This window comes from Pygoscelis adeliae, unplaced genomic scaffold (assembly GCF_000699105.1).
Source record: "Pygoscelis adeliae isolate BGI_AS28 unplaced genomic scaffold, ASM69910v1 Scaffold45, whole genome shotgun sequence".
Taxonomy (NCBI): domain Eukaryota; kingdom Metazoa; phylum Chordata; class Aves; order Sphenisciformes; family Spheniscidae; genus Pygoscelis; species Pygoscelis adeliae.
In genome coordinates, this window is record NW_008825114.1 from 14,428,794 (window position 1) to 14,455,442 (window position 26,649).

At 37.1% G+C, this 26,649-nt stretch overlaps 1 protein-coding gene across 1 annotated transcript in view; it reads left to right on the top strand.

Annotated features, from left to right (window-relative positions):
• Positions 1 to 11,006: 11,006 nt before the first annotated feature.
• Positions 11,007 to 26,649, top strand: part of LOC103920405 (chromosome unknown open reading frame, human C9orf3) — a 193,565-nt gene continuing 177,922 nt past the window's right edge. The window contains 2 exon segments of the mRNA XM_009328133.1: positions 11,007 to 11,812; positions 24,269 to 24,435. Coding sequence (XP_009326408.1) covers positions 11,007 to 11,812; positions 24,269 to 24,435 — 973 coding nt within the window.

Here is a 26,649-nt window from a genome sequence, read left to right on the forward strand (position 1 = left end):
TGTCCACTGATGTAGTCACTCCATCATAGAAGGCCACTAGGTTAGTCAGGCAGGACTTGCCCTTGGTGAAGCCATGCTGGCTGTCTCGAATCACCTCCCTGTCCTCCATGTGCCTTAGCATAGCTTCCAGGAGGATCTGTTTCATGATCTTCCCAGGCACAGCGGTGAGACTGAGTGGCCTGTAGTTCCCTGGGTCTTCCTTTTTTCCCCTTTTTAAAAATGGGGGTTATGTTTCCCCTTTTCCAGGCAGTGGGAACTTCACCAGACTGCCACGACTTCTCAAATATGATGGGTAGTGGCTTAGCAACTTCATCCACCAGTTCCTTCAGGACCTGTGGATGGATCTCATCTCAAGTCCCATGGACTTGTGCACCTTCAGGTGCCTTAGATGGTCTCGAACCTGATGTTCTCCCACACTGGGCGGCTCTTCATTCTCCCAGTCCCAGCCTTTGCCTTCTGCAGCTTGGGCGGTGAGGCTTGAGCACTTGCTGGGGAAGACCAAGGCAAAAAAGTCATTGAGTACCTCCACCTTCTCCGTGTCCCAGGTAACCAGGTCTCCCGTTCCATTCTGGAGAGGGCCCACATTTTTCCTCATCTTCCTTTTATCCCCAACTTCCCTATAGAATCTTTTCTTGTTGCCCTTGATGTCCCTGGCCAGATGTAATTCTGTTAGGGCTTTAGCTTTCCTAACCTGATCCCTGGCTGCTCGGACAATTTCTCTGTATTCCTCCCAGGCTACCTGTCCTTGCTTCCACCCTCTGTAGGCTTCCTTTTTGTGTTTGAGTTTGTCCAGGAGCTATCTTTTTGTCCTATTCAGTTATGGGTTTTCACAATGGTCCTTTTAGGAAATTTAAGAAAACCTTACCTTTTAGCTCTGATACTACATTCTGCAGTAATTTCTATACTCGCTCTTTTGTTGAAGTGCATTCTTCCTTTATCAATTTTTGCTTGTCTTTTTTTTTTCCCCCCACTTGGTTTGATTTCTGGTTTGCTTTAATGTGATTCCTATTTCATCTGTTTCATTGCTACAGAGGTTGGGTGTATAGTCATTAATTGCCCTAATCTTTTACTTTTCTTCTTGATACTGAAAAGACTGTCTATTTAAGTGACCAAATAAACAGGAAAAAAAACATCTTGGATAAAACAGACATTCTCCCAGGGTGGTTGAGATCCAATATTTGATAAGCCAAGCACAGCCCGAAGGAGGAGTAGATATCCATCTTGTCTGGAACGCAACCATTTATCCATCTATTTTCATGTCATAAAATTACAGTCCAGTTGAAGACAATGCATCTGTTCATCTCGTGTCAAGTTAATTCTTATGTAACATGGCTCTGGGCCTAAATGAAACATTTAAATCCTCCTTCTAGCTCTTAATCAGGTGACTATCATATATATGCCTTAAAATGTTTCTGCTAGATTGTTCTAAATGCTGGGTAGCCTTATACTGTTTTTCTGTATTGCAAATGCTGTGTGCTTTCAAAAAATGCGTCATTTTACCATTAAATTTCTTGTTAATAAAGCAGGTGTAAATAAAACAGGACTAAAAAGCGCAGTTGTTTTGCAGCTCTGTTAATATTTGCTTTTTTTAAAAAATTTGGAGAATACATTGTATTAGCACTGATTATACTTATCTTCTATAAATTTTGGTCTGATGTGAGTCTGAAGTTGTATAAAGAATAGTTTAAAGGCAGTGTGTGTTGTTTGTATTTTATAATCACTTATAATGTAATTTTAAAGAGAGAATTTTATTGCATATGTACCTGATTTAATACGTAGTGGTGTAACATTACCCATACACAAGAGGGCACACTAAGTCCTCTGGAGTATAATTACGGAAAACCTTTTCAATTCGGGTAGATTAATATCTGCAAAGAAAATAATAAAAGCACACCTTGAATGTGGTGCTATGTATAATTTTTAACAAGTGTTTTGTATGAATATTTTATGTATGTGCCAGAAAACTTAACTAATCTTACCTTAAAGTCCTTTTGGTTTAGTTCAGTGAAGAATGTGAAGTTTTGTGACTGAAGATTAACATTTTTGTTTAAGCTGGCTTAAAGAAAAGTAGAAAGTAATCAAACACTCACATCATCATTTCTTTCTTACCACAGTGTGTTATAGTCAAAAGATTATAAGTACAAGAGTTCCCATAGTGAAGTGAAGTTCCAGGATTCAAATACAAACATTTAATGATCTGAAAAGCTTTTAAAAAATATTGTTAACTTTTGATAAAGTTCTTTCCTGTTCACATTGGAGGTTTTATTTTGTATTCTTTCTCCGAAACAATCACAATGCTTCTCTGCTTCCATCCCTGAAATTTATGTATGAAATGAATTTTTTTAAAGATACATTAGCGTCACCTGAAGATTTTTTGTCCTTGGAGTCATCTTAATTTATTACTGAAGTAACAATTGATTTAAGTTTTAAGGACCATTTTCCCCTCGGTCTTTTCTGTACTAGTGTTAGCTTTGCAATTCTGTTTCAGAGCTTTTTAGAGTCATTGGAGGGAGTAAATAATTAGACTTCACTATGCATTTGGGCTTCTGTTCATCTCTCCCCTTTTCCCATCTCTCCCTTCCTAAGAAGACATTTAGTGGCCCAATCTCCATTAAAAGCACGAGGTACTATCTCTGTAGATCTGTATACCTTCTGAAAATCTGTCATACTGTTTGCAGAAGATGTCTTAAGATGCCTTTAAAAAGATTCTTAAAGAATTTTCTTTCAAAAAACAGTCAATGCAGACAATATTGTTTAGGCATCTTCATTGTTACAAACAATTAACTTTTTCAAGTAGCCACTCTGAATACTGTGTGGAAGATCACTCTAATACTACAGCAATGAAATATATATTAAAGCTAAATTCTATGTGGAAAATAAACGAGCAACTTTAGAAACAGTGATGTAGTCTGACTACTTCTAAACATATAATCTATCTTGCAAATTTCTGGTTAACTTGACCCTGGAGCAGAAGAGTAATATTTTGTTTGTTCTCTTGTTATTTTGGCTACATTCTAGACTTCTGTTGAAAATGTAAAGAACACTGTTTCCTGGGAATATATTTTGGTATACTCATTCTTAAAATGATGTATTTCTGTTCTTATTCTTTATTTGCTCCTTACCTTTTCATTTAGTGTTTCAGTTCAACAAAAACAAAGCAGCTCTGCAGAATATAAAAATGACCATTTTTTGTATTTTTAAAAAAGTTAGCTCTATTTAATGTAGTATAATATGGAATGAAGTTGTATTTGCAAGACAGCTTAATATCTTTTTGCTTATCTTTTCTCTGTGCCCCTCTAAGAAAAGTCTGGCTGCATCTTCTGTACACACCCCTTTAGGTACTGGGATATAGCAGGTAATCTTCCCTAACTGCCTCATCCCAAGGCTGACCAGACCCAGTGCCGTCAGCCTCTCCTCCTACATTGGTGTGCTTCAGTCCTCTAGCCATGTTAGTGGCTCTCTGCTGGGCCTATTCTGTCAATGAAATTGCAGTTTTTTTCAATAGACTTATTATAAACTTAGTTTCTTTCCAGAGGATTAAGTTAAGCTAAGTGAATTGTTAGGCAATCAGCTTATTAATATTTAGTGGGAAAAAACATGCAGTTGAGGCTTGTCAAAAGTTAAAATTGTTAAAATAATCTGATTGCTTTCTCTTACTAAACAACTGAGCTATTAGATAATGAAGAAATAATAGCAGATTTGTTTTGCCTTTGGAAGGACTGTTGTGTCCTGTATTAACTGTCTTTAATTTGCCTTTGAATTTAATTTTTAATTTTCTTTTATTTGTTTGTAATTTAAAAACCCACCAAACAAAACTCTCAAGACCATCTTCAGCATTCACTAGTGATTTGTTTTTTAACTCTGAGAGCATTTTAAATTTATTTCAACATACTTAAATGTAGTTGAGTCTGTCCTGGGTTTTGCTCAACTTTTGTTAAATTTGGATATGGCCTTATGCTGGGTTTAAGTCTATCCCAATCTGAACTGCCTCCCAGAGGGTGATCATATTCTGTCCCCAGCTCCATGTTCCTGCCTCTTCCCTTAAGTTGTCCTCTGCACTTGTGTAGCTTCATAGGAAGGAAGGCTGTGCAGAAATTTGAGGAAGAAAGACACGTTTTGTATTGTGGCATCTCAGACTAAGATTGGCTTAGTTTTGTTGTGAATACACACCCTCACGTGTTTTATGCTTGCATTAGTTGAGTGATTGGATGGGGTCAATCTGGAGAAGTTACAAGCACTTTGCAGTCAGGACGTAACTGATTTTTAAAATGACTTGAAATCATTAGGTTGAAATTCAATAGCAGTAAGTACAAAGTATTACAGAAAGAGAAATTCAGTGTGCAAATAAAAAATTGGGAAAAGCTCAGAGAATTGTTTTGTGGTTATAGCGGTATTGGCTCAGGTTTAATAGAGCAAACACTGAGATTTAAAGGCTGAGGTTACAGAGAAACACCACTTCTAGCTGTAGCAATACAAGTGTTTATTGTCTTTCTTGCTGGGGCTCTGCTGCCCCTGTGGATCTGTTGAATGACCAGGCTATGTAAATTGTCTTAATTTATTATGGGCAAAATGAACTATTTTGACTGAGAGCACAGTTTAAACTTTATTTTAATAATCTGCCTATTCTGAACTGGTGTGTTGAGTGAGTGGAGAGATGGAAGAGTGACCTCCGAGAGGGGGCGGGGGTTAGAAGGGGTGAGAAGCAAGTGAGTGCTTCCACAGTATAACTAGGTCCTCTTTATCCAAAACTTTGGGAAACATGAACTTCGTGAAGCTTAGAGGGGGAAGAAATGTTTACAGGAAAGAATATTGAATTAAATATTATGAAAAAATGGATCATGCTAACAAGTGAAAATGAACAATTCCCTTCTGCAAAGGTATTTAAAAACAATAGAGGAGTGTTTCACACACTTCTGTCTCATCTCAAGGGAAAGAACTAGATTCTTCCACTGAGGACTCTTCCAGACAATATAATTAGTCTATCACACATATGAGGTATGTATGCAATAGTGGAGGCACAAAAAAATAGTGCAAACAAACAAAGAAAGAAGATGTACTTTGAGAATATTTTTAATAAATCTAGAGTTTGGATGACATTGATAAGAAAGGCCAAATGTGGCAGAAACGATACAGTTGGCTGATGGAAATATGTTTTGATGTGAATGAAGGGTAAGCTGCCAAAATTCTAGTTCACACATACAGGGCACATTTTAAATAGCTCCCTGCATGCATTTGAAAATTATTGCTTTTAATGAGTATTGGGTGTGTATTTCGAGCAGTGCAAATATTTACAGTCAGGTTATGAACTTTCTAAATATTTTAAATGAAGCAAACTAGACAAGTGTGCACAGTTAATTTGGGCAAATATGAATAGGAGTGGGCATGAGCTGCGAGTCCCATGCCTTATAAATACTGTGGAAGCCCAAAAAAAAAGGAATGTTCTGCTAATATCTAGCATTATTTTGTATAGCTAAATGTTCCCATGTACAGAGCTCTGTCTTTAGTCTCTATTTTTCTTTAGAAATAGATATAAAAGAACATTTTTGAATGTCTTGTTGCTTGCCCATAAAGCAGAGGATGCTGTGGTAGTAAGAGTGTGCTAACCACATGCTCCTTTGCAAACACACTGTTATGGCTTCTAATGAAATGATCAAACCATTCCTCAAAGTTACTTGATTTTTGACTTTCACAACCTGAGATGCATATTTATATTCGCTGAAATTTCTAATCTGATACATTTTATTGAAGTTTTAATGTTAAGAAGTGGTAGCAATTGAAAAAGCTAATAGGGATGTAGGAAACACCTCATTACCATTATACAGCTAGCATTACATGCGGCTGTTTCTTTACAGGACTATGGAGTTGCAACTTAACATTTTTTTAGGACTTTTTACTTCTAAAATCTCAACTTTTGGATACAGTCTTAAGAAATATTTTTATCAATTTCATCTTATTTTGCTATTTTATGCAATTTTGTATTGTTGCAGGGAGTTAGGCTTCTGCTTTTCAGTAGGTAGAAGAAAATGTCTGGTTCTATTAACAAGCCTTGCTAATGAATTATTATATACTTCTCAGCAAGGGGCTTTATCTGCAGCTCCACACACATATTCCCAGTGGGTTTTTGAATTTCTAGAAGAGTTTTTCATTATCACAGTGATAAGGAAATCATGGCAATAATGAATGTAGAGTTCGTGCCTCCAGAGAATGGTAGTATATAGTGGAGATACAAAATCAAGGAGAGAGAGAGGGCTTATGTAATAGATGATCAAAGCAATTACACTAACAGCAGCTTCTTTCCAATTTGTCTTACATGTGGTGTTTCTCTATACGCTATGTGTGGACTATTATTGCTGACAGAAAGGTGCTGAATTGTGCTTTACTTTTGTCATGAGTTCCTCACTAAGTTAACTGTCCAGTGCAAGTATGTTAGTGGACAATTTCTTTACAGCAGAATTAACAGCATGTGATGCTTATTTAGAGTTCCAAGGTTGGACTTTAAGGTTCTTTTACTGCTTTTTAGCATTTACTTTTGGCCACTTATTTGTATTATAGAAATAGATATGTCTAAGTTACTGCAATTGAAATTACACAGATAGGACCAAAAACAGTTTTAAGCTAACCTCTACAATTAAATGTTTTGAAATCGGTTTTTGTTTTATAGTATGTTTCTGATATTTCTTAATCTGCACAACTATACAGTAACACAAAATGCCTAAAACAAACATTGCTGCTGTGCATGACCATGAAACACTAGAGAACAAGGAAAGGAAGTAATTTCATTTGTAATTTCTATTCTGTGAACAGCGGATTTTTGGCATGCTATTTAGTGAGCCAAACTCACTCTTTGGAGTCTCCAGGCATAGACCAGATAGTATAGAAATGACATTTTAAAAAAAAAATCAGGCTTTTTGTTTGTGCCCATTTTTTTCCTCCTCTGAATTCAGTGTATGTATGTTTGCAGTTGGATATTGAAAAACCAGTGGTGAAGCTGTTAGCAAATATGTTTGGTTTAGCTAGAAGCAGGTACACTATGAAGTGTCAGAACATCAATTAACATCATGTAGACAGAAGTTCACACTGAGGATGTGTATCCCAAGACTGACAAATAAGTTCATTATCATATATTTCCCTGGACTTCTCCAGTGTTCTTTTTAATATAATTTTCAATCTATTGTTGCAGATTATACCATCTGAAGGTTTATATTTAGAAACTCTACAGTTAATTAGCGGAGTTTGCTATACCTTCATAATGTAACTCCTACTTTTAAAAAGCTAAAATTGGTGGAATTATTACAAAATTAACATTGAAATTAAAAGCATGCACGATTACCCTGTCTTAAAACTGTAGTCCGTAAATTCAGTTTCTTTCCCGCTTAGGAGACCTCTAAATAGGACTATGTCAAATTACTTGAGACACCACCTCACTTCGTAGGATGCAACTTCCAGTGTGAGGCTTTAGTGGAGAAGTAAAATTACCATTTGTAACAGAAGCATGCTTTCACAGGAGATGGAGCTTTTTGCTAATTCAGTATCAATATGAAATTATCAAAATACAGTACAAAAATGCAAAGATATTCGAAGGAGTCCCCAACACTGTCAGAATAGAATAGCATATCAGCTTCTTTGTTGCACAGTTCTAATGTTCTGTAGACTCATTAAAAATATTTCATTAAAAAATTCTTCAGAGGTTCAGAAGCTGAGACACCTGAAAACAGACATTTAAATTCACTTACCAGTGCTTGGAGATAGAGAGACTACCTACAATTTTTGACAACTGACATATGTAAAGTTAAGGTGATTTGAGATAGGATTAAACGGGCAGAGCGTTACATCTGAATTAAAATTCAGTGTCAGAGTGTATGCAGTAATAGTTGTAACTTGTCTACAAGTGCGTTCCTCTTGTCTGTTGCTCTGTTTGTAAACATGATCAGATGTGTCATCTCCACTAAATAGAAGTGTTGATCTGAAACTTTCAGCTGTAGAAAATGAATGTCCACTCTGCGTGTTTTTTAGCCTCGTTGGCCTTTGTTTTAAATTGTGTCTTGAATCTCATGGATTTCATGTTTTGGTATTAATAGTTTTGAAGAGGACTTATATTTCAAGACTTTAATTTTTTGATAATGCTTCAATTAATTGTGGGTTTTTTTAAGTTTGGATTGAGTTTACTTGTATGGCACTATTTGTCACCTTTTAATCTGCCCTGTTAATTAATGTTAAATAAATCTGACAGTCCTCTAAATATAAAATAAGTGTGGTTTTGTAGGCATTGAACTGCAGCTTTACTATTTATTTTAAGGTGTTCAGAGGTGCTTCTTACCATGGTAGCTGAGAATTTAATGTAAGTTAGTGTAATTAGCTTAATACTTTTGAGGTAAGAAATTGATCACATCTTCCAAATGGAAAACAGAAAAACAGGGATATAGCATAGCACAAATATTTATTGCTAGTGTAGTACTCACATTTTATAAAATGTATCAGTATTGTATTATACCTGGTTTTCAAATGAGAAAATCTAAGTATTTGTGCGAAACAGGGATTCTTGAATGCCAGTCCAGTGTCAGGTTTTTCCCCACCAAGTCACTTTATTTCTTTTCTCTTACCACCGATACTTAGCTAACCTGTCAGAAGTCATAAGGTTTTGGTAGTCAGAAAAAAATCCAGAGAACATCGAGTTCAGTCCACAGCATTACATACAGACATTGTAGATGCATTGCTCATGTCGCAGCATTTAGAACCTTTGGTGGTTCTACTGATATTCCCAGTTAGGTGTCAAGACAAGGACATGATTGTAATGGCCGTATGCTATTTATAGACATTGCTCATTCACCAAGCTGAGGTTTGCTGAATCTTTCCTCAGCCTTTCTTACAGGTCTTCCTAAATGCTGTAGTTCCACTTCTATACTACTTTCTGGACTTCCTTAAATTAAGTAGAAAGCAATCACTACGATGATATTAGGGCCCAGTATGCACTTCAGGGTACTTAATTCTTCACCTTCCTCTGTTGTTTTTTTTTAAAAGTCACACTGGCAAAACACAGATCAACATTGCACATTTACCTGCAAAGATAAGTAACCTTTGGAAAGCCACACTGAAATCACTCGGACTCTGCAGGACCTCATTAATCTGTTTTTGGATCCTGATACAAGGTTGAACTCTGAAAGTAGACAGATGTACGTATCAGTTAAGGCAGTGCAAGAGGCAAAGTGTTTTCTTGCAAATACGTGAAGTTTGAAAGCACTTGAAATGGTAAACTGTTATGATGAACAAGAAGATGATTAAATTCGGAGAAAAAGTTTGGGAAAACTGAAACAGAATAGAGAAGTATCTACTGGAAGCAGTTCAAAAGATGCAATGAGTGTCTCTTGCAGGCAGTCTTCAAATTATTCTGAATTTACTGAGCTATTTCAGTGAAAGAAGGCCTTCTGAAGTGAGCTTGGTGCTCTGGTATGTTTGCAGAAGTGCAGGAGGATTGATATAAAAATGAAAGAAAGATTTTTCTCAGCATGTCTTCAGACATCCCTGTAAGAGCTGTTTCTGACTGGCAGAAAGCCATCAAAGAAGGGAGGTATTTGCTACGGTTTGTGTGCTTTGTGTGAAGCTAGTTCAGGGAACAATATAGATAATTTCTTGGCCTGAGTCTTTCACTTACTGATGCTAGCTTGATAGCATGCCCTGGATTCCTACAAAAGAAATAGCAAGTCTTGGGGGAGTCTGGGTTCTGCTCTGTGCTGACTTTGAGAACTCCACAAAAACTGACTTTGGCTGCTGAAGTCTACGAGGAGGCTGTGAAACTGAAACAATGTCACAAGGCAGTATCTGTTCACTTATGGCACTTAAAAGCAGACTTGGCTGCCTATCACGGAAGTGTCACTGAACTGGCAGGGAGAGAACTGCACGTCTTAGCAGTTGTTTCTTCCTCTGACTTCTATTGCTAGTCTAGAAAGTAGACAAAAAGGACTTAGGCGAACTAAAAGTCCATAACTTTAGCTTAATGGTCATAGCAAAACAGAGAATATATGACAGTTCAACTTCTGTGATGAACTTCTGCCTGTTGTTGCAACAAACGTTGATGCATTTTAGTATTTTCTTGCTTTTATAGGTATTTGCATATTTTCCAGTGAGAAGACCTTTTGTTTTCTGTAAGATGCTATTATCCTGAGTGTTAATGGGTTTCCAGCTATTAAGATGTAATCATATGCCTTAAGTATTTAATCATAAATTTTAAAAATCTTCTAGAGCAATCTCAAAGGAATACTTGGAACGCACTCATAGTAAAGTGGCTCATTTTCTTGTAATTTACTAGAAGTGCTGATATGAGAGCAGTTGTAATGTGGAAGGTATATTAATCTGTGGAGATGCATTGTATATATGAAATTATTACTTTAAAACTTTAAGACATACGAGGTGATTTAGCCTTACTCTTGTTACTTAGAATCACAGTAGAAAAATGATCGCTATCTTTTGAGGTAATGCATTTGAAATAAACACAGCAACCTTAAAAACAAACACTGCAGTAATAAATTATTAGATGTTGCATAACCATTTATCTTTTCTAAAGGATCATTGTGGGTGAAGAAAGTCAACAGGAGGCCTATAGTAAAGTTTGTTTCTTTCAGTTTATAAAAGCTGTCTAGAAATATTTTCACTTGAGGAGATCTCTGAAAAATAAAGCCAGTGGTTCTTGACAGCAAATCCTGAAGCAGCTGGCTTGATGCCATTCTGTGGAGACAGGATCACCCTTTGGCGGTACTATTTTTAATAAAGGCAACTGGACTTTAAATAACTTAGATTTAGTGCCTTTTAGAAACAGTTGTGAAACGATTATATGATTTCTTTTTTTTTTAATAGAATGTGAGAAGTGGAGTAACTGCAATTAATTTCAATACTGTAATATTAATCAAAATTACATTTGGCACTGGGAGGCTGAATATCCTTGTTCTTTATGGAGATATCATATGTAAGAAGTGTCTAAGGCTTTGTAAAACTGTTCCCCAACAGACTGGAACATGGAGACACAGCTAGACCCCATGAAGGATGACTTGCCCTTAATGGCCAACACTAGCTACATGCTTGTAAAGCACTATATATTGGACTTGGATGTGGATTTTGAAAGTAAAGTTATTGAAGGCATCATCGTTTTATTCTTTGAGACTGGGAGCCGGTACAAGAAAACCAGCAGTACTGGTAAAGGCAGCTGCCAGTCACAGTTTGGTGAAACCTGTAAAATGAGGGCATCTGAACTCTGCCACACTCCTGTGACAAATGTGAGTGCCTGTTCATCTAAAACAGAATATAATGACTTTGCTGTCTGTGGTAAAGGTGAAGAAGATACTTCTGATAAAAATGGTAACCATAGCAACAAGGAACAGGCTTCTGGGATTTCTAGTTCAAAGGACTGCTGTGACATAGAGAATCATGGGAACAAGGATTTTCTGCTGGTATTGGACTGCTGTGATTTATCTGTGCTAAAGGTTGAGGAGGTGGATGTTGCTGCTGTGTCAGGCATTGAAAAATTCACAAGGTCTGCTGAGCTAACTGATGTTTCAAAGGAACTGGAAAATCTCAGGAATCAGATTGTACATGAACTTGTGACTTTACCAGCAGATCGCTGGAAGGAACAGCTATACTATTTTACTCGCTGCAGCCAGGCGCCTGGCTGTGGAGAGCTTCTATTTACTACTGGCACTTGGAGCTTGGAGATAAGGAAATCAGGAATTCAGACTCCAACAGACTTTCCTCATGCAATAAGAATATGGTACAAAACCAAACCGGAGGGAAGATCTGTTACATGGACTACAGACCAGAGTGGGAGGTACGTAACTATTAGCTGAAAGCTTTGTACACATTAATTTTAAACATAGGTGCAAGAATGTAGAATTGTGTAATGCTGAGCAACTGTGAAGATGACGAGCATTCTCTTTCATTGTTTTCATTTCATCCTTGTTTGAATCCTGTGGCTGTCCTGTAGGAGAACAGACAAACTCTCTGCTTAAGAAACCCCAAAGGACTTGCAGACCTCAGGCCTGTCTAAGTGATTGCATTTGCTCATTCTGAGTGGGAGTAAGTAATTGTTGCGTATTGGAATAGGTGTATGCAGGGAGTAGGGAATTATCACTTAGGGGAAGAGAAGGTATGCATGACAGGTTATTTTCACTCTAATACCTTGTGTTCTTTTTCCTTCCTGGCTTAAACAACTGACCATACAGCATAAAGATCAGTATACATAATATTTAATAGAATTGCTTCACAACTAGTCTTTTATCAATATTGTAATAAGTTTAGAGATGCAGTCTTTTCCTGTTTAGTCTCTCATAATCAACTTTTAAAATCTCCTTCATCTATTATGTAAGGTGCATTGATGATACCAAATGAACTGCAAACTGAAACTGCAAGAAGAATTGGCATTTTATCTAGTGTTCATGAAAGTACACAGTGCTGTACAGACATCTTCAAGATAAACTCTTTATAGGAGGGAAACTACAATCCAGTCTTGACTTCTACAACTGTAATTGTTTTACTGTAATGTTCAAAGCCGGATTTTAATGGCTGTTAGTTCTTTATGATACCCAAAAAACAGGAACAAAGTTGGAAGTTGAGGAAGAAATTTGGTCTAATTGAATACTTGCTTTTCATTCCCAAACTAGAGATATATGGTTACCTTTCATTTCAGTTATGCTAATAGAAATTAAGGGTCTTCTCACTGGCATCCATGTTAGGGAGGAAAATGAGGCCTTTTAATTGTACATCTGGTAGTTAGGTAATTCTACTGCTAAACCATGAGCAGCATGAAGTCCAGGAATGTCTCAGTCAAGTTCATTACGTCTTTCCCTTCCCCTCCCTTCCTCACTCCCTAAGGAGTTATTTTTGGTATGAGTTTAGGAAATTTAACTCAGTATAGTATCTTTAGTGATGAAAATTCTGAATTTTGACTGCATGCAAAAGTAGGGCAATTCCTGTGATCACACAATGTGTCCGTGTTTACCTGCCCATTACTAAAGTTTTTGAGACGTATGTTAGCAACACTCATCTGGTATAGGATTCCTCCTCTGTGTGTTGTCTGTGTGTTTTGAGCATTTGAAGGTTTCTTTTAAGCATCTAAATCACTAATGTCTTTTAGTTTTGACTCTTTTTCCCTTTCACTGCAAAGCATTATTCTTGCTTTAGAGACATTTCATGGCAGTTGTACACAAACACATGGAATTTTACGAATCAGTAATGAAGCAGGAAAAGAGGGCTTGACCTGGGTCAGGCAGTCTGATGGTAGCAAATAGTCTCAAGCTGGTTTATGGTCAGTCTTTTGTAGGGTATTCCAGAAACTAATTCCTGTCAGAAAATAAATTTTCATATCACAGTCATTAGAATCTTTCTTGCTACATTTTTAAAATAAAATCCTGTATGTGATGAACCCATAAATATAGTGGTAAAGCTCATTGTACAAAATGCTGTCATATTTTTCCTTCCCTTTCTAAAAATAAAGCCCATTTATAATGTATGGGGGAAGTACTATTACATTATATTCTCATAGGGGAATTCTTTAAATTGTTCCAAATTATGCATATGGTACTTTTTAGGCAGATGTCAAATCCTTTCCCAGAAGAGTCCATAATCCATGGTTCTAGCCCTGAAGAAAAGTGAAGCGAATAACAAAGTACAAGCATTGTGTGGCCACTTCCAATATGTTTCCTCTAATTTAACACTAGTACAATGTTTTGAAATTTAACCTATCCACTATTTTATAAAGACTTCCATTTTATGTGTTTTAAATAATGGTGTATTATAATACACACAAAAAACGGTTACAAGAAAGCTTTGTGGGATGAGTTTAGGCAAGTTGAGGTATGTGTTTGCAAACCTGATGTTAGTACAGCAGGGCACACTTCTGTTTTCAGTAGAGGAACTGAACACATGGAATTTCAGCATTTCCCTGCTTGCGCTTTTGATACTAGAAAATACATTAATGATCAAGAAGGAGGGTTTTTTAGCCTTTGAACATGTTTTTTGTAATAACATGCTTTTTGGGGCCTTTATGCGGAAATACTAAAAAGGGGGCAAAATAGAGGAAGAGAGTATGTGTGTGAGTGTATGTGGGTATGCACATATATATGTATACACACTTTTTTGTCTCTTCAAAAGTTATACTTGCAAGGACTATAGCAGTTCTTAAAATTGGCAGGTAATTTTTAACAGCGATCAATAACATAATTATTAAGATAGAAAAAAAGCATTGACTATGATGTTTGTAATATATTTATCGTGAACAAAGAACAGTTCTTTTTCAAAGTTTTTCAATTGTTTACTAGCACAATACAGCACTGGGGTTTCAAACTAAGAAGGTAATGTTGCAATTTTAACAAAATTATACTTTTGTTTGAAGTATTCTTACTAATATTAAGTATTATAAAATGATTTAAAATAAAAACTTATTTTAGACACTATAATAACCGCTTTGCGGAGGGAATAATGTGTATAAAACATCTTTCATTACTGGGAAGGAGAACCTTTTTTGCCAGCCCATCAAGCAGTTTTGCCTAACTCTTAGGAGTATGTAGCAGTGTTGAGTCAGCATAGCTACCAGTGTATTTTGAATTAAATGCTTTCTCATGATCATTGTTAAGAATCCTTATTTGTTAAAATATCTTGGGATCCCATTTCTTTATTGTTTAAGAAAAGGATTAAACACATTTGCGTTAAAATTAAAAAGGTAATTTTCCTAGCAGACAACGTTGCGAATGTACCTCTAATGGGAGATTCCTCCTGCCTTTTTTCTGCCCTACTTATTGCCCCTTCTAGTGCTGTTATAAATTAGTAAATGGTTTTGTTGATACTAATGAGCGACTGGAATGGAACTCACTTCCTCATTGTGGGATTAGGAATGAAAGCATATCTTTGATATGAACAACATCAATGAAAGACATTCCATGACACTGAAACCCTTCAGTACTGGGTCCTAATCCTGTAAGCTACCTGTGCATTATTTACCTTGGCATACATGAATAGGTACATGAATCGGTCAGGCACATGTATTTATTTTTTCAGGTTGAGCCCTAGATATCAGATACACAGAAAAGGAGAAATTCTGGGAAGTAAAAGGGATGGGTTGAATTACTCTGGATGTATGATTTTCATGAGAATGCTATGGAAAACACATTTTTAAAAGCTATTAAAGGATGATTGAGCAGTTTTGGGGAAACGCTCTAGAAAGAGTTAACCTTGTGCTAATTTTCCTAAGTGGGAAATACTGGAAAATGTGCAATGATCTCCTTAAAAAAATTATTATGATATCTTGATATTTATTTGACCAATTTAAATGTCTTACCTTTTAAAAATACTTTGTATCTGTCTAGTTGATTATGTTATCTTATTATTAGATTAAAATATCAATGTATTTTTAAAGAATTCAGGAAATATTTTTACCTTTATGAAAGCTATGAAGATGACTACAACAAGCATAAATGTGCAATTTGGTGGAAGTACTAATGCTAGTATACATTCTGTAATTAAATGCTTCTTTTCAGATGTAGCGTTCAACTGTATCACAGACATCACTGAACTGCATGGCTCCTCATTTGTTATAAATAATCTTGCATTTCTGTAATGTGCAGCTGAAGCACCTGAGGTGGTGATTACGAGAATATCCAAAGAGATGGTACCTAACATAGCAATAAAACAGACCTTGGTTTCCTGTTTAAATAATTTGATGTTACTGATTCTTCTGAAACAGCAAAGAACTAGTAGGAAAGTTCTGCCAAACCTATTGTGATCTGTTTTGTGGACCTGTGTCAGGAGTCTGTTTAAGGCTGGATCTCACTGGCATGGAGACTGGCACAATTCCTCATTATTTTTTGTCTACAGATACAGAAGAGAAATTTTACCTTTTTTGAAACTGGTTGTTTCAAGCCTGCCTCTTCTTAAGACACATACATTTTGAAATGCAAATCATGTTCAAAGAGAGTAGTTGCAATTGTTCAGATGCATTGGTGACAAGAGCTATTAATAAATTTGGGTATTTCTGAAGACAGGCTCTTAAAAAGTCATACTCTTCTTTGGCACTGTAGTCAGTCAGACTGTGGTATGTAGTATGTTGCATACAGTAAGGACTAAATAAAAACTGTATAAAAGTATGCATAGCAACATTGAAATTTTTCATTTTTTACTATTTTAACATTTAGTTCATAGTTGATATTCCCTTTTGAAAGAGACCGAAATTTTCATAGGTGTTCTAAACTTGAGATTTTTTATAAATATTCACGGTAGTGGAAACATGCTAAACATGTTTCTTGAATATTTAGCTAAAGCTTGAAGTTGGAAGTGAATTCTTGAGCAGTGATCTCTAATTTCCAGGAGGCTACACAAAGAAGTCCATGTTTATGAACTTTCTGAAATATAACCTAGAAAAAATGTTTTGTGTAGTTGTAAACACGGTGTTTCTAGTGTCAGTCACAACAGTGATATTTATTAAAAATCAAGAAGTGGCGTTTAATACATTTTAGTATATGTAATTCCCTTAAGTTTCAGAACAGTTCACAAGAAGTATGAAATTGTTTTGTTTTATCTAGAGACTGCTGGGGAGGCAAAATGTCACAATTTTGCATGTGGAAGGATTGCTCTCCAAACATAGTCTTCAAAGTTTTGATTTAGAATTGTTTAAGTCTGTCATCTTTTATGTCCTACAGAGGTCAAATGACCATCTAAAGGTTGCAAAATTGTTCTTTGTGTCCTTAATGATTGGTACTTAAGAGTGAAGAATTGCATTTGGCTACAGTGAGCTAGCAATTTGCAGTGGATATTGTCTAGGTATTGGCTACAAGTCATTCCCTAATCATACTTACAGACCTGGGCATTTTAGGCCATACGTAGAACATGTTTGCAGTAGGCCTGCAAAAAAAGAGGGTAATTGTACTGATTCCCAGGCTGGATCACACAGTTTCTCCCTGCTTAGTCTGAAGTCTTTCTGATTACCCTTGAAGTTCAGTGTAATGCTTTCTGTTTGTATTTTTTGTCTCCAAAGTATATTAACAGTATAGAGTCAACCACAGAGCTATTTTGTACTAATGAAAAGACGGAGGGAGGGAGAGCTAAAAAGGAATGAGGAAGAAGCCTACCAAAACACACTTGCTGAAAGAGACACTCTTGACCTCTCTAAACCTGGGTGCTGGTTCCCTCCACCACTGGTATGATGACATAGGTGTGTGTACAGCAGGGTGATAAGGCATCTTAGGGAGCTAATCAAAATGAAAATAAGCGGGGCAGGGGAGGGAAGGGAATGCCTTGTAGGAGTTGTTTGGATTAGGTTACTGAGGTTAGTTTGGAAGGTAGAGTTATCTGTTTCACTGGTAATACAAGTTTGTGCCAATGTAACCCTGTATCTATAGCCTTTAGGGAGTCTGAGGCACCCTTTGAATTTTCATAACATATTTGATATTTTCAAAGCAAATTTTTTCCAGGGTAGAAATTGGAAAAATGAATCAGATTTTCACAGTTTCAAGCTGCAAATTAGAAAATGTGCCATGAAAATAGATGTTTATTTTTCAGTGGCATGAGTTAGCATCATTCTGTACTCTTGGAGGCTGGAAATGCAGGAAGGAAATAAAGAGCTTGTTTTTCTTCGTGGGCAAGGCTTGGGAGAGTAAGATGCTCCAGAATCCAGGCAAGTCACAGACTAAATTCTAAGTGGCTACCATCAGCTGTGGGGAATTCTCTCCTGTTATTTTGTGTAATTTTGTTCCCAGTGATGAATATTTATAATTGAGTAATTAATGAAGCAGTCTGAAGTTTGTTGATTACTCATGTCTGACACAGTGATTTCTAAGGAAGAACAAATGGTATCAGGAATAGAATGGAGAAGTAAAATAAAAATAAACAAAAAGTAGGCAGACCTTGAGTAGAAAATGAACTGATTTGCTATTTCTGGAAATGTGGATGGCAACGAACAAATATTTCTAAAAAATTTAAAATAGCTCTTTTGAATTAGTTGTCCTAATTAAAAAGGAAGACCATGAGAAACGAGTTTTTTTTACTGAACTTAATACTTTTTCAGAGTTATAGCAAGTTTCATGGCCTGGCAGGACAAATGATACTCAGACGTAGGTGGAGTAAGTGGATGCCTACGGCACTGGACAGAGGAAGTAAGTGCTGGGCACTCACAGAGGCACTGCGTACGGGAGTACAAGGGGCAAGGCTGATGATACTCCTTCACAAAGAAGGAATACAAAAGGCAAGTTGCTTCACTAAAATGTGCCAGTGAGAGGGCCATACGAGATCAGAGGAGGGGGAGAATGGAATAGTATTATGAAAATACCATTATCCATATAAATAACAAAAGTCTAAGTGTTTTAATTTTCAAATCTAAAAGGGAGGTGAAAACATGGAAGATTAAAGAGCCAGTGATGTGGGGATTGAAGAGTCAAACCAGCACTTGTGTTTTTGTGGATTGGCTGGCAATCAAAAGCAACCTTTGATTTCAAAATAGAGCTGAGAAAGCCCAGCTGTGTCACAGTTCATATCTGTAGGAAAACTGTCTTCTGTTTTTAAAGACAGAGGCTTAAAAGGGGTTGGATTTTTTTGTTCACTGCTGTGGGAATAGAGCAATTAGGAAGTCTGTTTTCTCTGCCAATACTCAGTTATTTCCAATCTACTACCGTTTAAACAGGAGCTATAGCTATGAAATTAAATTTTGTTTACACACAGTCAGGTGGTACTTCCTAAGGTGTTACAGAAGTAGTATTAAAAGATGTACAGGGAGTGGAATACCTAAGGGATTGGTCAGATGTGTGATTTCAAACTTACGAATCTTTCTTATAACAACATTGAAGAAGCTGTTAAGCGTATTGCATTTGCCAAAAATACAGGTGAAAGCAAGTGAAAAAATCCTTATTGTTAGAGGCAAAATGGGAGCACAGTAAGTATTAAATTGATTTACTTTTGATGAAAAAGGTATGCCCTGTCTTAACTTTATTATCCTTGCTTCCCAGTAATGGCTGTACCAAAAGATAAAACTTCTGAACAGGAGGTTGTGCTTGTACTGTGTCTAGAAGAAGCAGGATTGATATACTTGATGTGGACCACATATTAATGGGCAAAAATCCAAAAAATTTACAGTGAAGTATCAGTTTAGAAATGTAGCTATCCAGCTGTTGGAAAACAGCATCAGAGTAACAGAGATTACTGAAAAAGTCGGTGGAATCACTGATCTCATAATCATATTTAGTACTTTTAAATTGGAGAATGGTTTGAAAAAGGCATGGGTAGTTATTGTCTGGTGTTTTATTCAACAGAAAAATGGAAACAAGAATACCTGCTCTATTGGAATCTGATGACAGTCACTGGCATCTTGCAGATACATAAATTGATAAGGCAAAACAGAAAAGTTGGTGTGATTTAGATGCCAGGAAATTCTGCTGCTTCATGGAAGTGGTACTGTAATTTAGGGTGAGAAACAGCTGCAAACAGCAGTGGTTTTACAAGGAGTGGCCTTGTAGTTGCAGGAGGTTGCCACCTTACATCCTTACATGTAGACAACCCTTGAAGAAATAGGGAATGTATTTTTTCAAATACAGGAAGGGGATAGAGTTGCTGAGATGGGCATTTTCCTTGAGAAAGCTTCAAACAGGTGCTAACCAAAGCATGTTGACATGGCTGATCCTTAGGACGTGATTCAGGTGTTTGATGGCAGGTATCTCAAAGGAGACCTGCAGATTCCTGTTTGGAGAACAGAGTATCAACTGAACATTTATTATTAGCTTTAAGGTAGTAGCCTAATTTGTTATTATAATTGATATGCTTAAATGGGAGAGGGAGACTCGGCAAAAGCTGGTTTGAACTGTTATGTTTTGAAAATATATGGAATACTGGTGAGTTAGGATTGCATGAACCAAATTTTCCTCAGAATCCTTGGCTCTGGGAGATTACTGAATGACAGACAACCCCGAGTCTCCTCTTGGAGCAAAACCAAACAATACCAGATCTAGTGCTTGATTTCTCCAGTAGCCTGGATTGTTGCTCACTGGGAATTACTAGTGATAAAGTTGGTCAGATGAGTGACCAGAGATGTATTTTGTGTTTTGTGGGTGCTTGTTTTTCCAGTGTAACAAATAATTAGACAAATACTCTGAGTTCTCTGCTTATCTTACTGTTGCTGTATTCAGTTTCCTTATCTCTTCCAGCCTATGGTGGTGTTGTGGTTTAACCCCAGCCGACAGCTAAGCACCACACAGCTGCTCGCTTACTCTCCCCCGGTGGGATGGGGGAGAGAATCACAAAAGTAAAAGTGAGAAAACTCGTGGGTTGAGATAAAGACAGTTTAATAGGGAAAGCAAAAGCTGCGCACGCAGCAAAGCAAAACAAGGAATTCATTCACTACTTCCCATGGACAGGCAGGTGTTCAGCCATCTCCAGGAAAGCAGGGCTCCATCACGCGTAACAGTGACTTGGGAAAACAAAACGTCCCCCCCTTCCTTCTTCTCCCCCCAGCTTTCTATGCTGAGCATGACCTCATACGGTACAGAATATTCCTTTGGCCAGTTGGGGTCAGCTGTCCCAGCTGTGCCCCCTCCCAACTTCTTGCGCACCCCCAGCCTACTCGCTGGTGGGGTGGTGTGAGAGGCAGAAAAGGCCTTGGCTCTGTGTAAGCGCTGCTCAGCAGTAATGAAAACATCCCTGTGTTATCAACACTGTTCCCAGCACAAATCCAAAACAGAGCCCCGTACTAGCTACTGTGAAGAAACTTAACTCTGCCCCAGCCAAAACCAGCACAGGTGGCAAAGATTATGGCTGGCATAAACAACATATTACATAAGTAGATGATTTGAACGTTACAAGACTATTAAATGTGAAAGAAGACGGAGAGGATAGATAGTAGGAAAAAGGAACCGTGGAGTTTCTTGCTAGCAGTAGTAGTGATAAACCAGAAAAAAGGCAAATTCTGTATCAATTGACAAAAGCGGTTTAAAACTAATTATTTGTCATTGCTATTCTTTGATGTACCTTGGTTAGCTAGTAATTTTTCTTTTTCTGGATCAGGTGAAAAGTCTCATCCATACCAGGGAAAGAATTGTATTTCTGGTCCTCTTAAGTGCTGGAATTGTGCTGCCTGACCCAGAACAAAGAAAACTGTCAGCTGCAGTGGGTGTCCTAAAGTAACACTGCACTATTACCAATGTTGTAAAAAGAAATTACTACTGTAAATGAAGTATGAAAAATTAGCAAAGTGAAACATGATTTGTCATGGGAAGCAAAAAAACCTGTGGAGGTATATTTTAGGGTGAGAAGAAAATAGATTAAAATTTCCAGTGAAAGAAGAAAAGATGAAGAAAAAATGGTGAGTTTGCCTTATAAACGCTCTCCTCTAAAGCAACAGGAGACTCTTCAATGTTAGCTGACATCTCAGTTGATGGCATGCTGTCAGTCAAGCCTCCAGGTGATCTTGCTATGAATGTATGAATATCTAATTAAAAGCTGATGTAATTGTTGTTATGATAGTTTGCTCTCGAAATTTGAACTTGTATGTTTCATTACTCTTTTCTTAGCAGACTTTGACATATTTGAATACATTTTCATTTGAAATAATGAAGTTAAAAAGTATACTTGGACAAAAATGGTATTAAAAAGGGTGAGGAGTGGAAAGGAGGCTTAGTTTTAAAGAAAAGATTACGTACTTGACCAGACTTTCTCCAGTTTTCTAACTCCCTTTCTACTTGGGTCTTACTTGTAGAGACTTGTGACCTGCCTGTATATGTATTTCAGCATTAAAATGTTTTAGGGAAAAAAGTTAGTTATGTAATCTGTATTATTTCTCATAAAGAGAGGCTTCCTAGTCCAATGTGAAAGCTATTGGACTGGGAGGCTTGAAACTAAGCCTGTAGGCGCAGCTTGAATACTAGCACTAGCAAATCTCTTCACTGTGTTTCATTTTCCCCATCTGCAAAATGGTATTGACATTATTTGTAAAACACTTTATGGTCTGCAGGTAAAAAGTGCTCTCTGAGAGCAAGATAACATTAATGGTCTCAGTAATGTCTGTTCTGCGTTATGTTTGTATTGTATTTGACACAGCGTTGCAACATTCTGCTTAGCGCTGTTCTGCCAGCCCGTTTTCTCAGTCGTTGTGGCATTTTCCTCTAAAATTTCTTCAGGATATGAAAATCCCCTATATTGCTTTTAAGACTGGGTTGTACCAATGGCACCCAGCAAAACAGCCTTCACAAATGCATGGTAAATCATTGGTAAAATATGTATGTCAGCAGTCATTAACCCCACGTTTCCTCTCATTCCTATAAACTCTACTAGGATCTCTTTTTATAATCCTGTGTATTTTGATGAAGTTTTCATAATGAGGAACCATACTTTTCTCCACATCCCCTCCCAGCACACATACATTTTAGGGTAAATAATGTGTCCAGTATCTCTTGCCTAGCATTATAACGAGGAAGCAGAACCTCATAGGAGGTGAAAAAGCAAGCTCTTCCTTTTGCTTGTGAACTCACTGCCATGCACTGTTTCTTTTTCTGGGAGAAAATCCAATTATTTTATGTATATCAGAGTTGGTAACAGATTCAGTTTTAGGAGATTAATTCCAAAGAAATTAAAGCTAATCAAAGATTTATACAGATTAGTAGTCTTTTACACTTAGCTGTCCATTGTGTTTTACTGGGTAAAAGATAACTAGTTGACTTTCTTGCCACTGCAGTTATCTATTGAGCTTCACTGGATATCTATGCCCTACTCTACTCACTCTGATACATGGCAGAGGGAGCCAGATTATTTTCTTTTTGTTTGTCTGCATTAACAATAGGCCTACTTAAACTGCAGTTTCCCTCCCTGTTTTACTGACAGATCAGCTGGCCTGCATTAGTTAAGCCACAGTAACTTGATTGTGCCATGGACAGCTTTGAATCCAGTAGCACAGATAACACATTTGACAAGAGGGCAAAAATAGCTTCAGAATATTTCTCATCTGTGGTCATCAGTATCTCCAAGTTCTTTCCCTCTGTGTAGTTTAGAGTTGGCTTTAGGGAAGGAATAATTTGAACGGAGGAACTTTTTGGAGCAAAGTAAACAAGATGCTCAGATCTTAGCCATTGCAAAATAGATTTTGCCCTAACAACTTGTCTCCTATTTTCCAAAGTGTTTTGATGATTTTTAAATTCAAGTTATGAAAGATACTGATCAGAGTATTTTTAGCCTCAAGCATTCACAAAATAATGTGTTGTCTTCCCAGAATATTGGCTTTAAATATCACAGGTTTTTAAAAACTCAGTGCAGTGAAGTGATGCTTTCAAAATTTTCTTTCTTTAGCTGGAGAAACCTACTGGCTGTGTTTGTTTTATATAATTTATATTTGAAAGCTTAGCTTTTTTAAGCTAAGGGGTGGTGTTACGCAAGTATTAGGAATTAAGATAAAACTGCAAACTGCAACAAAAGAAGTAAACCAAGAATTACTACATCTGTGCACCAGGAACAGCAAGCTAGGAGTTAATGAAAGGCCTTGTTACCTTCCCAGCTGTGGCTGAGCTGCTAATAAGAAATCGGCTGGCATGAAATATTACTGCTGAAATTGGAAAGGGGCAGAAGAGGCTGCCTAGGAGAGGGTTAGAGAAACTGCAGAGAGAGCAATACTACAAGGAAGATTGCTATGTGAAAAGCAAGAAGGAGGCTGGGGCTGATAGGGAGGAAATGTTTTCTTCTCATTATATGCCCTGTGGTTGAAATTCTGAAAGGCAGGTGAGCTAGTATGCATTACCTTATTGCAAGAAGAAATGTAAAAATGTCAAGATTTATTGAGGCTTGGACTAAGGAAGGCTCAAGGCTAGATCTACTGCTCTGAGTTTGGATGAGCCTCCAGGTTGTACAGAGAGATGGGATTAATAATAATGAAAGCACTACTGTGATGACAACAGGGAGGTGTCGCAGGTGTTAGTGAAGCCCTGCAATGGCATCTTCAGAAGATATTCAGAAGCTGCCTTTGGCCTTATGGTTCAGCTGAGAGCTATTGTATGAGGCTGGAAGGCTCATGCAGAAGCAGGAGAGGGGAAAGACTGGAGTTACTCTTTTCTAGTTTATGTAAAAATTATTGTGGTAGTCTTGTTTTTCTTCATCCTGTCTTAAATACTTAGATCATACTTTGGTTGGTTCATGTCATACAGATTTGAAACCTACATAGCTGAGGTTAAAAAAAACCCTCAGTACAACAGTAGGTTTGATTTTTGACAGCAAACTTACTTCAGTCTTTCTTATTGTAACTCCAACTTCAATCTCTTTTCCTTCCATCTAGGCCATGTGTTTATACGATGGGATCGCCAATAAACAACAGAGCCCTTTTCCCATGCCAGGAACCACCCATTGCATTGTCAACGTGGCAAGCCTCAGTCCGAACAGCTGCAGGCTTTGTTGTGTTAATGAGTGGTGAAAACTCAGCAGAACCAGTCCAGCTTCGAGAAGGTGAAATATATTTTCTATAGTAAATTACTTTCAATAATTTTATAATTAGAAATATAGCTTAGTAAATATATGATTTTTGAAAGAATTAAGTTCCTAACCTTAAAAGCAGTTACATGTTTATCAGTAATTTCCATGTCATTCTATGGAAAAGTTACCTGCTCAAAGCCTCAGAATAACTTAGTAAGAATTCAAGGCATCTACGTTTCACTGTGTTACTTCTACTTATTTTTTTCTGTGCTTTTATTCCTTTTACTTTTTGCAAACCTAGACTTCACTTGACATAAATTGGCTTTGTTTTAATCACTCTGCAGTTGAATGTTTCGTAGATGAAGTACCTTATCAGGCTCTTCACAACGTCAGGCCTTGGTAGATAATTAACTTTCAGTTTTAGTTCTCCAGTCCAAGTGTAGCTCAGCATGCCGATGATTAGAAGTGGTCATTGTGTCATATCTGTTTCCTGAAATATATGGAATAGATGAAGAACATCGTGTCAGTGCCCTGAAAATCTGGTCTTTGGGGTTTTTTTTGGCATTGGTAGATCATCCCTTGTGCAACAGTAAGCAAGCAAGCATTTTTCTTCTGTGTTGGTTATACTTTATTCTCTAAAGCTCTGTCTGCACAGAGAAGGAAGTTTTTAAGGCAGTTTTTAATTCTACACCTAATAATACAAAGTATGTCTTGCTCCCATTAGTTTTTAGATAATCTGTCAGACAGGGTGAGTATTTTCTAGTGTAAGTAGTTCTGATGAAAAGTAGCATATAGGAGATGGTTAGAATTAGATGTTTCTGGAAAAAAAAGAAAATCTTCTGTTCCCCTTTAAAGAGGCAAGTTTATTCTTGAGGGAAAAAAAAGAATGAAAGTCTCCTTGATTTGAGAACCATAAATTAATCCATTTGCATGGAATGGTTATTTTTGGCCATATGTGAAGCCTGTTTCAGGCCTTGTCTCTGCTGTTGAAATATGGAAAGCTGCCATGATGAGCTGCTCAGCTCACTTGGACAATAATACTTTCCTGTCTCGGCATCAAGAAAGCAAGAGTGTTCTTGGCTTCAGACTAGGAGAACAGCTCTGCCATCATTGTCTAATTAGTTTAATCCACACTTACACCTTGCTAATGAGTTGCTGCCTGTCTATCCCTCAGTGGTGGCTATGAGGTTTGTAATATTAAGGGGAAGAAGGATGCTTATGTGAATTTCTAGAAATAGAAACCTTGGAAAAAATTTCAGGCAGTATAAATTGGCATAGGTCAGCTAAAATTGATACTCTCTTAGACCAATTAGCTAGTTGAAAAGGCTGTATTGTGAAAGAATTATTTCCTCATTAACATTGTTTTGTCATTCTAGTTTAAAAAACCTATCAAAAATTTATACTTGAATAAAGAAAAAAACCTGGCTGTGGGGAAAACCACTTATAAAATGCTGTTGATGGAGTGTTGAGAATATCAGGGTACTATATTGTTAATGATAGCAGTGGGTCTTAGTCACCCAAAGTCAGCCTTGTCACCCCGTGGAGAACAGAAGGGGCTTTTGTTTCAACCCTTGTAGTTGTTGCAGTGGGTCAGTTTATGTTGGTAATTCCATGTGTCAGCTTAAAGCTTTGTTTGTTTTGTTTTGGTTTTTTTTTTTTAATTTTCCAAAGGCTAACCCAGTATATTTCCTTTCCTAAGAACTCCGTGAAAGCAAGAAATACTGTAAGAAGTCTATAATGAAAAGGCCAGTAGGGAGGAAATGACTCATTTTAGCTTTGCTGTGCTAATGAAGTGCTGAGTGAAAAGTGTGATGTGAACTGGGAAGAACCAAATGTAGCATTAAAGCTGGCTCCTTTAGGAGCCATGTGACAATGGCAAGGTTTTGTGCTGAACTTTTCTGAACTGAAGGGAAGCAGCAGGAGCACCTACTGCACTTCTGTCTTTACAGTTCCTTCCACCTCTCCTCAAGATGGAATTCCCAAGAGCATGGAAGGTTCTGCTTACAGAGCTATGCGGCACACACAATTATTTATGCTAATTTTGATGTCATGATGCAAGGGTTGCTGGGTTTCTTTAAAGATAATAGACATTATGCTCCAGTAACTTTCAAAGACTCAATCATGGATGAGACCCTCATTATCTTGGTGCTTATGTACAGCTGGAAATGACAAATCAGTGTTAGAGAGCTGTTTGGAATTGTAAAAATTTACTAAACAGATACAGAGGAAAGAAGGGAAAGGAGCAAT